This window comes from Saccopteryx bilineata, chromosome 9 (genome assembly GCF_036850765.1).
Source record: "Saccopteryx bilineata isolate mSacBil1 chromosome 9, mSacBil1_pri_phased_curated, whole genome shotgun sequence".
Taxonomy (NCBI): Eukaryota; Metazoa; Chordata; class Mammalia; order Chiroptera; family Emballonuridae; genus Saccopteryx; species Saccopteryx bilineata.
In genome coordinates this window covers 4,638,512-4,651,968 of record NC_089498.1, presented here as the reverse complement: position 1 = coordinate 4,651,968, position 13,457 = coordinate 4,638,512, and the positions used below count along the sequence as shown (strand labels likewise).

Genomic DNA, 13,457 nt, shown 5'->3' with positions numbered 1-13,457 from the left:
GCTCACAGCACATGTCCATTGATCTCAGCACTCCTGTCTTCTGAGCCCAGACATGGCCTTAGACCAGGGGTCCCCAAACTTTTTACACAGGGTCCAGTTCACTGTCCCTCAGACCGTTGGAGGGCCGGACTATAAAAAAAACTATGAACAAATCCCTATGCACACTGCACATATCTTATTTTAAAGTAAAAAAACAAAACAGGAACAAATACAATATTTAAAATAAAAAAACAAGTAAATTTAAATCAAGAAACTGACCAGTATTTCAATGGGAACTATGGGCCTGCTTTTGGCTAATGAGATGGTCAATGTGCTCCTTTCACTGACCACCAATGAAAGAGGTGCCCCTTCCAGAAGTGCAGTGGGGGCCGGATAAATGGCCTCAGGGGCCGCATGTGGCCTGCGGGCCGTAGTTTGGGGACCCCTGCCTTAGACTCTGAACACGGTATTCCATGTCCCGTCCTCAGATGTCCTCTCTCCTCTCTGGACCGTCTGTATCACGTGGCGTTGGTGCAAGTGGTTCCTGCGTCCGGGTCCCATTTCTCCGAGCCGGGCCGCAGAGGGTTCTCATTCCCAGGGCTCCTGGTCGGGGCAGAGGGGAGGCACCCTGGAGCTCCGTCCTGAGGGGAACCTGTCTCCTTGGCGGTTTTCATTTCCCCAGGGAGTGGGTGAAGGGCAAGCAGACCCTTCGGGGACTTTGCGAAGACTCACCAGGAGCCTTTGTGTGGCGATGATGATGGAGGCAGTCTGGGTGGCTGGAAGATTATACAAAACGACCTTCTGGTGACCCAGAAGGAACCTTGGCAACCAAAATTCCAGCTTCCTATAGAACGGCAGAGGCAGCCAAGGCCCAGGTCTCCCGATGGACTCTGTCCTGTGCTCCTTTCTGTCCCCAGCCTGTCCACCCTTGGTGCCTTTCTTGTTCTAAGTCAGCCTTCCTCCTGGTGGGGACTGTTTGGTCATTCTCATTCACTTGCGTGGTGCTGCCTAGCCCAGGAATGTTCTAGAAGCCCGGAGCTGCACGGGGGCATCCGCTCTTTTCAGCTTCCCGTCCGCTGCAGGGAGCCCTCCTGGTGTTCCTTCCCCAGCTGTTTCTCTCTCTCTTGCACAGCTCTGGTGACGGGGGGCTCACTTCCCCCTCACCCCACCCCTCACGGCAGGCGGGTCCCCCCTTCGGCTCACTCCTGCGGGCTAGCCAGCGTCCCTCGTCCATCCAGGCGCGTCCAGGGCAGCCCCCGCCTTGATGCCCCGTGGCAGGCGGTGCCGTGGAGCCGAGGCTCCCGGCCGTTCTGGGTGGCAGCCGTGTCCTGACAAGGGGCGTCCGAGGCCGTGCTCAGGATTCACCCAGCACGGCCGCGGCGCATTCACCGAGCTCGGCCGTGGGCGGAGCTGGGAATCCACCCGCTCGCCCTGCCGCTGGAGCCCGGCGAACGTTCTTCCTTTCTACTTAGTTGAATTTTTATCGAAACTTCTTCTCTCTTTTATGCTTGTTTTGGTTTTCTTCCTGTCGCAGACAGCAAAGGGCCCGGAGAACCCACTTCCTAGCAGGCCGTTTCACAGGATTAGTCATATTTAAATGACTTTAATCTCCGTGTTGAAAGTGATTTTTTTTCTGCTCATTTTGTTATATTTCTTTGTGCTCTTGGGGCCGGGGCGGGGAGGGGGGGGGATGCCAAGGGCCCGGCGTCAGTCTGTTTCCTACTGATTTTTCTCATGGGACAGCGCCCCCTCCCGGAGGAGAGGAGCCGTGCACATTTGTGGGCGAGAGCCGGGGCTGAGAACCTGGCTCACCAGGGGTTGGTGCCTGGCTCTGCTGCCAGAGAGCTGGGGGACCCCGGGGCAAGTTACTCAGCCTCTCTGGGTCTCAGTTGTCTCACGTGTAAATGAACAAATAAGTGGCCTGTCCCTGGGCCGCTGAGAGGACCGAATGAGTGCATACCTGCACAAAGCTCTCAGAAGGGTGCGCGGCACACAGTGACTTCTAGACGAGCATTTACTTGGGAATAAAACGGTAGCTGGTTGAGCTGGACTTTCCTTGACTCGACCTTTTCCCCGAGTTCAAGGTGAAGGGGACCTTGATTACCTTCACGCCATTTCTGCCCGCGTGTGGTGTCTCGGCCGTCGGCATAAGGGGGGCATCTCTGCTGTCAGGGACCCCTCCCTCTGCCGATGTCCTGCACCCATGTTCTGAACGCTCTGGTTCGGCTCATTGCTGCATGGCTCCGGAGCTCTGAGCTAAGTGTCCCCAAAGCAAAATGCACTGGGGGGGCGTGGCTGGCAGCACTGGGGGGCGTGGCTGGCAGCACTGGGGGCGTGGCCTGTGGCAGCCCAGGTTACATGTTCTGAGGCTGAAAGGACCAGGTGAGTTTGGGATGTTGTTTATGTCAACGCTCCCGTGTCCCCTGCTCGGGCCTTTTCTGGGTAAAGAGCCTTATTCTGATTTCAGTTCAGATGATTACGTTCTCAGCGGCCTCTCAGTCTGTGTCTCCCGGAATAACGGGCTTTGTTTTAGTTTCGAAAACTTGTTTGTGGAAACGTACAGCCAACCAGGCAAGCCCCACCAGGGTCCGTGGGGACTGTGGCACCTGGCAGGCTGATTTTTTTTTTTCTCAAAGCCTGGTGGGACCAGGGCCAGTGGGTCCCACACTCCTGGGAGACGCCCCACTCTGGTCCCGCACCCTAGGGCTGCCGACCCCGAGAGGGAGATCACGTCACTCACCCCTCCACACCTCAGCTTCCTCAGCTCAGAAACGGGGTGTCGTCTGGCCCTTGTGACGAGGACAAGAAATTAATTGCAGGGATAGAAGCACTTAGCGTGGTGTCAGCACTAGGGACATGCTCAATAAACGTAGCTGCTAATGTGACGATCACTAGTGGTGCTAATTAGTCCTCATCCTCATTATTATCATCGGCCAAGCCGTGCTTTGTCCCGGACTGCGTGAATGACACATCATTTGCACACCGTCAGATTGCCTTGTTTTCCGCAAGTGGCTCCGTGACGTTGGGCACGTTTGCAGAGCCGGGCGGCGCTCGCCGCAGTCCACCGTTAGAGCGTTTCCATGACCTCAGGACACGATCTCATGCCCGGGCACGGTCCTTTCCTGCTCCCTCCAACCTCGGCCGACCGCTAATCGGCTTTATTTTTTGTCTGTACCGACGTGTTTTGCCTGGCCATTTCGCATGAACGGAGTAATAGTGGCTTTCCACCTTCCTTTGTGTCTTCCACGCCTCACAACGATCCCTCCTTTTCCAGACGCGGAGACCGAGTTTCAGAGGTGAAGAGACACGCTCGCAGGGCGGACACGTGAACGCGGGGCTTTGCGTGCAAGTGTCCGCTCCGGTCCTCAGGCTGGGGGCGGGCGGTCTGGGAGCAGATGAGCTGTGTTCTGTGTCTCGCTGGCTTCAGTGGCCCCTTCCCCGAAGTGCAGACAGCGGACCAGCCCCTGTCGTCCTGTCACAGAGGGTCCAAGGCAATCCAAACCGTGACTGCGCTGGAGGCTGGACCTGTCCCCTCTCCTATTTCACCGGTGCAGGTGCGATCTCTTCAACCAACCTGCAGAAACTCATCCAGACCCACATTCAGGCCCTGGGGCTGACCGTGGACGGTCCTGGTGCTGTTGTCTCCCGGGAAATGCACTGTGCCTCGGCCTCAGTTTCCCTGTCTGTGCAGTGGGAGGGGCCCTGGCTCCCCCATTGGTGGTCACAGGAAAGTGCTTAGCAGAGTTGCCGGGCACCTAGGATGGCTTGAGTGACTCTGAGCTAAGACATCAAAATAATAAAAAAGCTGACTGAGCCTGGCCCAGGGCGGGGGCCCAGCAGGTCCCCCAGCTGCCCAGCCCCAGCTGTCTCCTCCCTTGGGTCCCTTTGCGCCCCCTGGAGCCCCATGAGCAGGAGCTGGGAATTACCCGGCAGGGGGCAGGGCCAGGCCACCTCCCGCTGCATCCAATCTGAGGTGCTGACGTCTGCGTCCTTGCCGTCTGAAGGGCCCCGTAACACGAGGCCCGCCAGGGAGCAGGCGCCTCACTCCGGGAGGGCGTTCTGGGAGGTGCCTGCGCCAGGCTGGGTGGCTGGGCTTCGGAGGTGGGCAGGCTGCCGGGGAAGCCGGTGGGCAGGGCCGGGAGCTTTGCCAGCGGTGTTGCTGGGGTCGGGCAGATCTTTACACGGTCAGGACCGGGGACCTGGGGGCCCCAGGGCGGTGGGTGCGGCCCGGGAGCAGGCTCAGAGCCAGCCCCCAGGGACCATGCAAGGCACTCTGGTCGGGAATGCTATCTCTTACCATCTGGGGGGGGGGTGGCCTGGGACAGCAGAGGGAGCCGTGAGGACCCAGGGTCCCTCTGATTGTGCGAGTGCGATGGTGCTACGAGAGTGTGTGTCTGCAGGAGAGTGTACGTTAGTGTCTGTGCAGGTGTGTTTGTGTGCGAGTGATAGTGTATGAGTAGCTGTGTGTGCATGGCGAGTATATGACTGTACACGATGCTTGGTTGTGATGTTAAGCGTGGCGTGTGTGTGTGTGTGCATGCACGTGCGTAGGTGAGTGCCTGCTTGTGTCTAGATGTACATGTGAGTTGCGGGGATGACGTGTGAGCTGGGTGTGCGGGAGTGTGTGTGCCAGTGTCAGGCTGTGCCTGGGGATGTGGTCCCCTCGCCCTTCCCCTCCTGGGGAGTCTGGGCTGCTCCAGCAAGACTCTGCAAGCTGCATCTGTGCGGCTGAACTGGGCCCTCCAGGCCGGGGAGGCGGGTGGCCGCTGCCTGCCTTGGGGTTGCGAGAGCAAGGTCAGTGCTGCCGAGTCTGGGCTCGGGTCCGCCTCTCCCCGGCGCGGAGCGGCCCGCGGTTCGTTTCATTCATTATTAAGTTTTAAATCCACCAACGGAACTTGAGCCACGGAGCTCTTACCCCCTGCTCTGGCTGGCTGGGTTCAGCCCCTGCCGCGTCTCGGGGACGTCACCGGCTTCGTCTGCGGCTTCACTGCCTCGTCCGGCGTGCCTTTGTTTTCCCAGAAACAGCCGGTCCCTGGTCTGTTTGGTTTAGTTCCCTCTGAGGCTCGGTGGGCCAGCAAAGGCCCAGAAGGGGGTGTGGGGCGTGGCTCCTGTCCCTGAGGAGGGTGGGCCAGCAAAGGCCCAGAAGGGGGTGTGGGGCGTGGCTCCTGTCCCTGAGGAGGGTGGGCCAGCAAAGGCCCAGAAGGGGGTGTGGGGCGTGGCTCCTGTCCCTGGGGGGCTCCTGTCCCTGGGGAGGGCGGGCCACCCGATGTTTGGGCTAGCTAGAAGTGCATCTCCCCCCACACTCCCCTCGGTGGATATAAGGGCCCACTAGGCTCTGTGCTCTGTGGCCATCTGGGTCTTGGGCCATCCTCTAATCACTGCCATGGTCCGGCTATCTCCCGGGGCTTGGGTGAGTTTGGGGGTAGAGACGGAGAAGCAAAGGAAACAGCCTCCTTACAGGGATGGTTTGGGCTGGGAACCTGCAGACCCTTCTCAAGTGCCCTCACCTCACTCCTGTTTGTGCTGTTGTGTCCGTGTGACGCCCCTCCTCAGGTGCGTGTCTGCCGCCTGATGGAACAGTACAGCTTCATTATTCCCTCCCCCCCCCCGCCCCCGATCCCCAAAGTGCAGCCGAATTTGTTAAGATGCATTATATGTTCTTGCAAAGTTTTGCCTCTCCCCCCAGGGACCAGCGGGGCTTTCCCAGCAGGACCAGGGCTGGAAGGGCAGGCCGTCCCAGGTCCGGGTCAGGTGATGGAACTTGTTCATTTCCTGGGATTTTGTTCAAGCTCCCCCCATTGCCCCCCTACCCCTTCGCATCAGGGAAGTGGCCAAGGCCTTGATTCCCGCGGGGGTACCTCGTCCAGCAAGGCCCGGGCGGAGGTCACCGAGGGGAAAGGCACGTCCCCTCCGTGTCCTGCCGCCCCTCTGCCACCCCCTCTGCAGGCAGGAGGGCCCTCACGGCCGCTGGCTTCCGCCCCCTCACCCCCCAATCCCTCCCTCACTCCTGCAGCGGCTGGTCAGCTGCACAGCCTCAGCCCGGGAGCTGTCGAGAAGCTGGCTCTGTCCTTGTTTCTCGGCGGCCCTGGGAATTGCCTCTAATCTCCGCTCTGCCTCCCCCCCCCCCCCTGCAGATGGTGACGACGACCCACAGCTCTCCTGGGTGGCCTCGTCTCCCTCCAGCAAGGATGTCGCGTCCCCCACGCAGATGATCGGGGATGGGTGCGACCTGGGCCTGGGTGAGGAGGAAGGGGGCACGGGCCTGCCGTACCCTTGCCAGTTCTGCGACAAGTCCTTCATCCGCCTGAGCTACCTGAAGAGGCACGAGCAGATCCACAGCGACAAGCTGCCGTTCAAGTGCACCTACTGCAGCCGCCTCTTCAAGCACAAGCGCAGCCGCGACCGCCACATCAAGCTGCACACGGGCGACAAGAAGTACCACTGCCACGAGTGTGAGGCCGCCTTCTCCCGCAGCGACCACCTCAAGATCCACCTGAAGACGCATAGCTCCAGCAAGCCCTTCAAGTGCTCCGTGTGCAAGCGTGGCTTCTCGTCCACCAGCTCGCTGCAGAGCCACATGCAGGCGCACAAGAAGAACAAGGAGCACCTGGCCAAGTCCGAGAAGGAGGCCAAGAAGGACGACTTCATGTGCGACTACTGCGAGGACACCTTCAGCCAGACGGAGGAGCTGGAGAAGCACGTGCTCACCCGGCACCCGCAGCTCTCCGAGAAGGCCGACCTGCAGTGCATCCACTGCCCCGAGGTCTTCGTCGACGAGAACGCCCTGCTCGCCCACATCCACCAAGCCCACGCCAACCAGAAACACAAGTGCCCCATGTGCCCCGAGCAGTTCTCCTCCGTGGAGGGCGTCTACTGCCACCTGGACAGCCACCGGCAGCCCGACTCCAGCAACCACAGCGTCAGCCCCGACCCCGTGCTGGGCAGCGTGGCCTCCATGAGCAGCGCCACGCCGGACTCCAGCGCCTCCGTGGAGCGCGGCTCCACACCGGACTCCACCCTGAAGCCGCTGCGGGGTCCGAAGAAGATGCGGGAGGACGGGCAGGGCTGGTCCAAGGTGGTCTACAGCTGCCCCTACTGCCCCAAGCGGGACTTCCACAGCCTGGCCGTGCTGGAGATCCACCTGAAGACCATCCATGCGGACAAGCCGCAGCAGAGCCACACGTGTCAGATCTGCCTGGACCCCCTGCCCACCCTCTACAACCTCCACGAGCACGTGCGCAAGCAGCACAGGAACCACGCCTACCCTGCCGTGCCCTTCGGCGGCGTCTCCGCCTTCCACTGCAACTACTGCCCCGAGATGTTCGCCGACATCAACAGCCTGCAGGAGCACATCCGCGTCTCCCACTGCGGCCCCAGCGCCAACCCGCCCGACGGCAGCAACGCCTTCTTCTGCAACCAGTGCTCCATGGGCTTCCTGACCGAGTCCTCCCTCACCGAGCACATCCAGCAGGCCCACTGCAGCGTGGGCAGCGCCAAGCTGGAGTCCCCGGTGGCGCGGCCCGCGCAGTCCTTCATGGAGGTCTACTCCTGCCCCTACTGCACCAACTCCCCCATCTTCGGCTCCATCCTGAAGCTCACCAAGCACATCAAGGAGAACCACAAGAACATCCCGCTGGCCCACGGCAAGAAGTCCAAGGCGGAGCAGAGCCCGGTCTCCTCCGACGTGGAGGTGTCTTCCCCGAAGCGGCAGCGGCTGTCGGCCAGCGCCGACTCCATCTCCAACGGCGAGTACCCCTGCAACCAGTGCGACCTCAAGTTCTCCAGCTTCGAGAGCTTCCAGACCCACCTGAAGCTGCACCTGGAGCTGCTGCTGCGGAAGCAGGCCTGCCCCCAGTGCAAGGAGGACTTCGACTCCCAGGAGTCCCTGCTGCAGCACCTGACGGTGCACTACATGACCACGTCCACCCACTACGTGTGCGAGAGCTGCGACAAGCAGTTCTCCTCGGTGGACGACCTGCAGAAGCACCTCCTGGACATGCACACCTTCGTGCTGTACCACTGCACGCTGTGCCAGGAGGTCTTCGACTCCAAGGTGTCCATCCAGGTGCACCTGGCGGTGAAGCACAGCAACGAGAAGAAGATGTACCGCTGCACGGCCTGCAACTGGGACTTCCGCAAGGAGGCCGACCTGCAGGTGCACGTCAAGCACAGCCACCTGGGCAACCCGGCCAAGGCGCACAAGTGCATCTTCTGCGGGGAGACCTTCAGCACCGAGGTGGAGCTGCAGTGCCACATCACCACGCACAGCAAGAAGTACAACTGCAGGTTCTGCAGCAAGGCCTTCCACGCCATCATCCTGCTGGAGAAGCACCTGCGGGAGAAGCACTGCGTGTTCGACGCCGCCGCGGAGAACGGCACGGCCAACGGGGTGCCCCCGGCCGCCGCCAAGAAGGCCGAGCCCGCGGACCTGCAGGGCATGCTGCTGAAGAACCCCGAGGCGCCCAACAGCCACGAGGCCAGCGAGGACGACGTGGACGCTTCGGAGCCCATGTACGGCTGCGACATCTGTGGGGCGGCCTACACCATGGAGGTGCTGCTGCAGAACCACCGGCTGCGGGACCACAACATCCGGCCGGGCGAGGACGACGGCTCGCGCAAGAAGGCCGAGTTCATCAAGGGCAGCCACAAGTGCAACGTCTGCTCCCGGACTTTCTTCTCGGAGAACGGGCTCCGCGAGCACCTGCAGACGCACCGGGGCCCCGCCAAGCACTACATGTGCCCCATCTGCGGCGAGCGCTTCCCCTCCCTGCTGACGCTCACCGAGCACAAGGTGACCCACAGCAAGAGCCTGGACACGGGCACCTGCCGCATCTGCAAGATGCCCCTGCAGAGCGAGGAGGAGTTCATCGAGCACTGCCAGATGCACCCCGACCTGCGCAACTCGCTCACCGGCTTCCGCTGCGTGGTCTGCATGCAGACGGTCACCTCCACGCTCGAGCTCAAGATCCACGGCACCTTCCACATGCAGAAGCTGGCGGGCAGCTCGGCCGCGTCCTCCCCCAACGGCCAGGGCCTGCAGAAGCTCTACAAGTGCGCCCTGTGCCTCAAGGAGTTCCGCAGCAAGCAGGACCTGGTGAAGCTGGACGTCAACGGGCTCCCCTACGGCCTCTGCGCCGCCTGCATGGCCCGGAGCGCCAACGGACAGGTGGGCGGCCTGGCCCCGCCCGAGCCCGCTGACCGGCCCTGCGCCGGCCTCCGCTGCCCCGAGTGCAGCGTCAAGTTCGAGAGCGCCGAGGACCTGGAGAGCCACATGCAGGTGGACCACCGTGACCTCACGCCGGAGACCAGCGGGCCCCGGAAAGGAGCTCAGACGTCACCGGTGCCCCGGGTGAGTACGGCCCTCCGAGCCTGAACCCGCCCCTTGGGGCGCTGCTGTTCCCCAGAGCGAACACCCACGCCACGCGGGCGCTGTCCCCCTGGTGGCGCTCTCCTCAGGAGCCCGGGGAAGCAGCTCTGCCGTCCAGCGGTCAGACCCTTTCGTTGTGCGGTGGATTGGCGTGTGGACCCCGGAGTTGCCATGTCCTCTCCGGCGGTGTGACAGGCGCACACGGTGGATCTGCCTGGGCCTCGTTTGCCGGGTGCTCATCTGTGAAAGGAGAGCGATTGTCTTGGCGTGATAGAATTGTTGTGCGGGGCCTGTGCCGTGTCATCCGGGGCAGGGGCCGGCGCAGTGGCGGACGCACGGTGCATGCTCTAAGCGTGACACCGTCACCCCGACACTGGGTGTGGGGGGCTTCTCCTCCTGCTTGGTGGGTCTCCGCGGGAAAGCCACATTGCTTTCTGGGCTTTAGACCTGGAAGTCTTAGACAATTCGTGGAGGTGATGTCCACATTAAGGGCCTGGGTTCGGCCCTTAGGGATCAATCACGCTAGCTATATTCACCAGCTGATGTGGTCAGCGTCGTTACAGTTGGTGCTGCTGCTGTGCATGGAAGGCCCTAGAACTGCTTCTAATAATGATAGATTGATAGATTGATTCATTCATTTATTCACCAAATTCGTCCTGAGTACTCATCATGTTTGGAGTGCCTGGCAGCCAAGAAGAGCCAGAAATGGACCCTGCCATGGTGGGGGGCTCCAGACCGGGGCAGTCAACAGGCCCATATCCAGGGGGTTTCCATGAGGCAGCGGAGTCCGGGCTACTGGAGGGTCCTCCCAGGCCCTGGGTACAGCGTGCCGGGGCCCCTGATGGTGGGCCTGGAGCCTGCACGGCCCGTGGGTGCCAGACAGGATGCTCTGTTTTTCGATGGAGGAGGTACCAAGCATGTTTCAAGGGTGTCTTCCCATCGAGGGCCGCTGTGGGCGCCACTGACAGGGAGGTGCGACTTAGGGGCAGCCACCTGCCGCAGGTGCCTGTGGAGGACAGGGCCGCTTGCTGAGGGTGTCACTGTGGAGTCAGAGCTGGGCCTGGACCCTGGGATGCTGAGAGGGCAGAGAGGGTAGCACGAGGAGGCTGGGGAGAGTGAAGGCCAACTCTGCAGTGGAAGGGACCTCAGGGGCCCCCTGGCCCGGCTCCCTGAGCCCTGGTCCTGAGCCTGGGCCCTTCCTGCTCGCTGCTGCCCGACTCCGTCCCCTGGCCGCAGCTCGCTGGCTGGCCACAGTGGGTGGACTTGGCAGCGTTGGGACCTGGAGTCAAGCGCACTGGGTTAAAATCTCTCCCAAGACTCGCCTGTGATCTGACCTAGCTGGGCCTCTGTCCTCCTCGGTCCAGCCAGAGGGCACTCGTAATCATAATGGGCATAGCCACGGTGTCCAGCTCCGAAGCTGACGCCGCCCTGGAGGCCATCCTGGTTTTGTATCAGCCTCTGCTCTGATTGGCCGGTGCCCCTTCCCCACCCATCGTGAAATGCTATGACTCATTCCCGCGCTGGGTTCCGCTCTGAGGATTAAAAGCACAGGGTAAACGTCACCTGTCATTCTCCCATTTATAATCACGACTCACAGTTAATCACGGGATGAGGATGCCCAAGCACTCTGATGTATGTAATCCTCACACGAGGCTCACTTGGGCAGACCAGGAAACGGTGGCTCGGGACAGTCCAGAAGTTTGCCGTGAGCCGCCGGCTTTCAGGAGGCAGAGGAGAGAGGGATGTGAGCCCAGGTAGCGTGTGGCGTCACGGCCTGAGTGCCTGCCCATCACTCTTCCCAGCACCTGCGGAGCCTGTCCCGGTTGTCAGAGAGGTGAACGAGGCTGGCTGGGGTGACGTCTGGGCGGCCACCCCCTGTGCTCAGGCTGGGCCCACACCACCCCTTCCCAGGTGCACCCCCGTCCCCTCCCTGCCTCTCGGTACTGCCCAGGATGGGGCTGGGGTTCCTGATGGCCACAGAGGCGGCTGGGAGCCTCCTCCTTCCCAGCCTCAGCCCTGGACCCCACATCAAGCACCACTTCCTAAAGCCCCTACTGTGTAGGTACTGATTTTTCTATTGTTTCCATGGCAACAACCCGGGAGCCTTGCTGTGACCTCTGTTGCAGCAGAGAGAGGATCCGGGCTCAGAGAGGTGGAGCCGTTATAACCCCAGAGACACAGCCACGCGAGGCCACGCAGGGGCTCCCGCCCGAGGGGGCTCGTTTTCCGGGGCTGGACAGGCCTTCCTGTCTCTGGCCCAGGCCGGCGAGAGAGGAGAGGAGATGACAAACCCAGCTCAAGGCCCGGGCAGAGGGGCCGTGTGCAGAAGGGAGCTAGACAAAGCCCGGGCACCTCCCCAGTGCAGGCCCAGCCTCTGGGGCCTTGCCCCCTGCCTGGGCACGCCTGGGGGCAGGGGTCCAGCTGTCTGCCAGCCTATCCCGCCCTCCCACAGGGCTCACACAGGGGCACGCAGACTCTGGGGACCCTGCAGGGGCTTGGGGGCTGGCAGGCTGGGACCCTTGGGATTGTATCCATAGCAACCAGCTCTCGGAGGACTGGGTTCCCGTGGGGCCGAGGCTGCTGTAGGCTAGAGCACGAAGCACTGAGGTTTCCGCCTCTCCCTCTGTTTATGGGTGTTATTAACAACATCACCCCAACTCCAGGGCCTCCACCGACTGGCCTGACCCCCACGGGGGCCTCTCCCTGCCGGGGTGGGGCGGAGTGAGTGCTCTCAGGCTCCGCTGTAGAGCAGGGTAATGTGCTTCCAGACCAGGGGGCTCATCCAGGGCGCACCGGCCTTCTGTCACCCAGACCGGAAGTGTCCACTGTGTGGTCTGAGGGGTGGAGCCGAGAACAGCAGCTCGGACAGGGGGCTCCGGAGGGAGCCTGCTGGGACTTTGGTCTGGTGGTTTCTTCTCATGGAACCCACTTTCCAAGTCCACGAGGGCCTTGCATGTTCCTGGTGTTGTGGGGTGAGGGTGAGCATGGGGTGTATGTGCGTAGGCTTGCACGTCAGTGTGTATATGTCCTCATGTGCACGTCCAAGCCTGTGTAGATGGCTGGGTAGCCAGATGGACAGGGGTGCATGTGTGCGTGTGTGTGTGTGTGTGTGTGTGTGTAGACAGAGAGTGAGCAGGTGGACCTATGGCTAGATGAATGGGTGAAGAGACAGACAGATGTTGTCGGTGGAGGACAGGTCGATGGATTAGAGCACCCTCAGGCGGGGCAGCCCCCTCAGCTTCCTTTCTGTGGCCCCGTACCTTGAGATGGGGCATGTTCCCCGGGTCCAGCAGGGAGCAGCCCCCTTGGATTGTGGCCCTCCCCCTCCCCCCAGGCCGCTGAGCTAGGGTCAGGAGCAGGTGGGAAGAAGGTGGTCCAGACAGACCCGGGAGGGACCAGAGGCATCCGGGGAAGCCCTGAGCTGGGCCCCCAGTGCTCCTGCCGTCTGCCCTCCTCTCCCTCCTGACTCCGGCCTTTCCCTTTGCTTCCAAACAGAAGAAGACGTACCAGTGCATCAAGTGCCAGATGACCTTCGAGAACGAGAGGGAGATCCAGATCCACGTGGCCAACCACATGATCGGTGAGCGGGGGCTCCCGCGGCGTGGGGGCGCCATGCACGGGGGGGGGGGTCCCGAGGGGGGCTCCCGCGGCGTGCGGGGCCGCGCGCCGGGGCGGGGAGTCTGCAGTCCCTGTCCGCGCACCGGGGCGGGGCTCCTGCGGCGTGCGGGGGCCGCGCGCTGGGGCGGGGAGTCTGCGGTTCCTGTCCTCATCTCACGGGCTGTGGCCAAAGGCCGGGGTCCCTGCTGCTGTCTAAGAGGCCTTTCAGACGGGAGAGGAAGTGTCCGAGCCTGCAGTCCCTCCCCCGCCCAGGCTCTTTGTCCCGGTTCCGCTCAGATAACAGTCCAAGCTCTTGAGCACCTCGTCCATTTCCCAGCAGACGGGGCCCTCCGTTCTGTAGATGAAGCGCCTCCCAGCTGTCGAGCGCTCGGGGACAAAGGCTGCTGTCGTGTCGTGGGTCCCGGCGTGGATTTCACAACTCACGTCTCCCCACGAGATATGGCGGGTTCCCTTGGGCACACTGTCCCCCACAGAGCGCCTACCAAGTTACCGT

At 62.1% G+C, this 13,457-nt stretch overlaps 1 protein-coding gene across 2 annotated transcripts in view; it reads left to right on the top strand.

Moving 5' to 3' along the window:
• Window positions 1-13,457, top strand: part of ZNF423 (zinc finger protein 423) — a 310,193-nt gene that overhangs the window by 178,393 nt on the left and 118,343 nt on the right. For both annotated transcript variants that reach the window (XM_066243234.1, XM_066243235.1), the window contains exons 4-5: window positions 6,114-9,328; window positions 12,842-12,926. In XM_066243234.1, coding sequence (XP_066099331.1) covers window positions 6,114-9,328; window positions 12,842-12,926 — 3,300 coding nt within the window. The remainder of the gene's footprint in view (window positions 1-6,113; window positions 9,329-12,841; window positions 12,927-13,457) is intronic.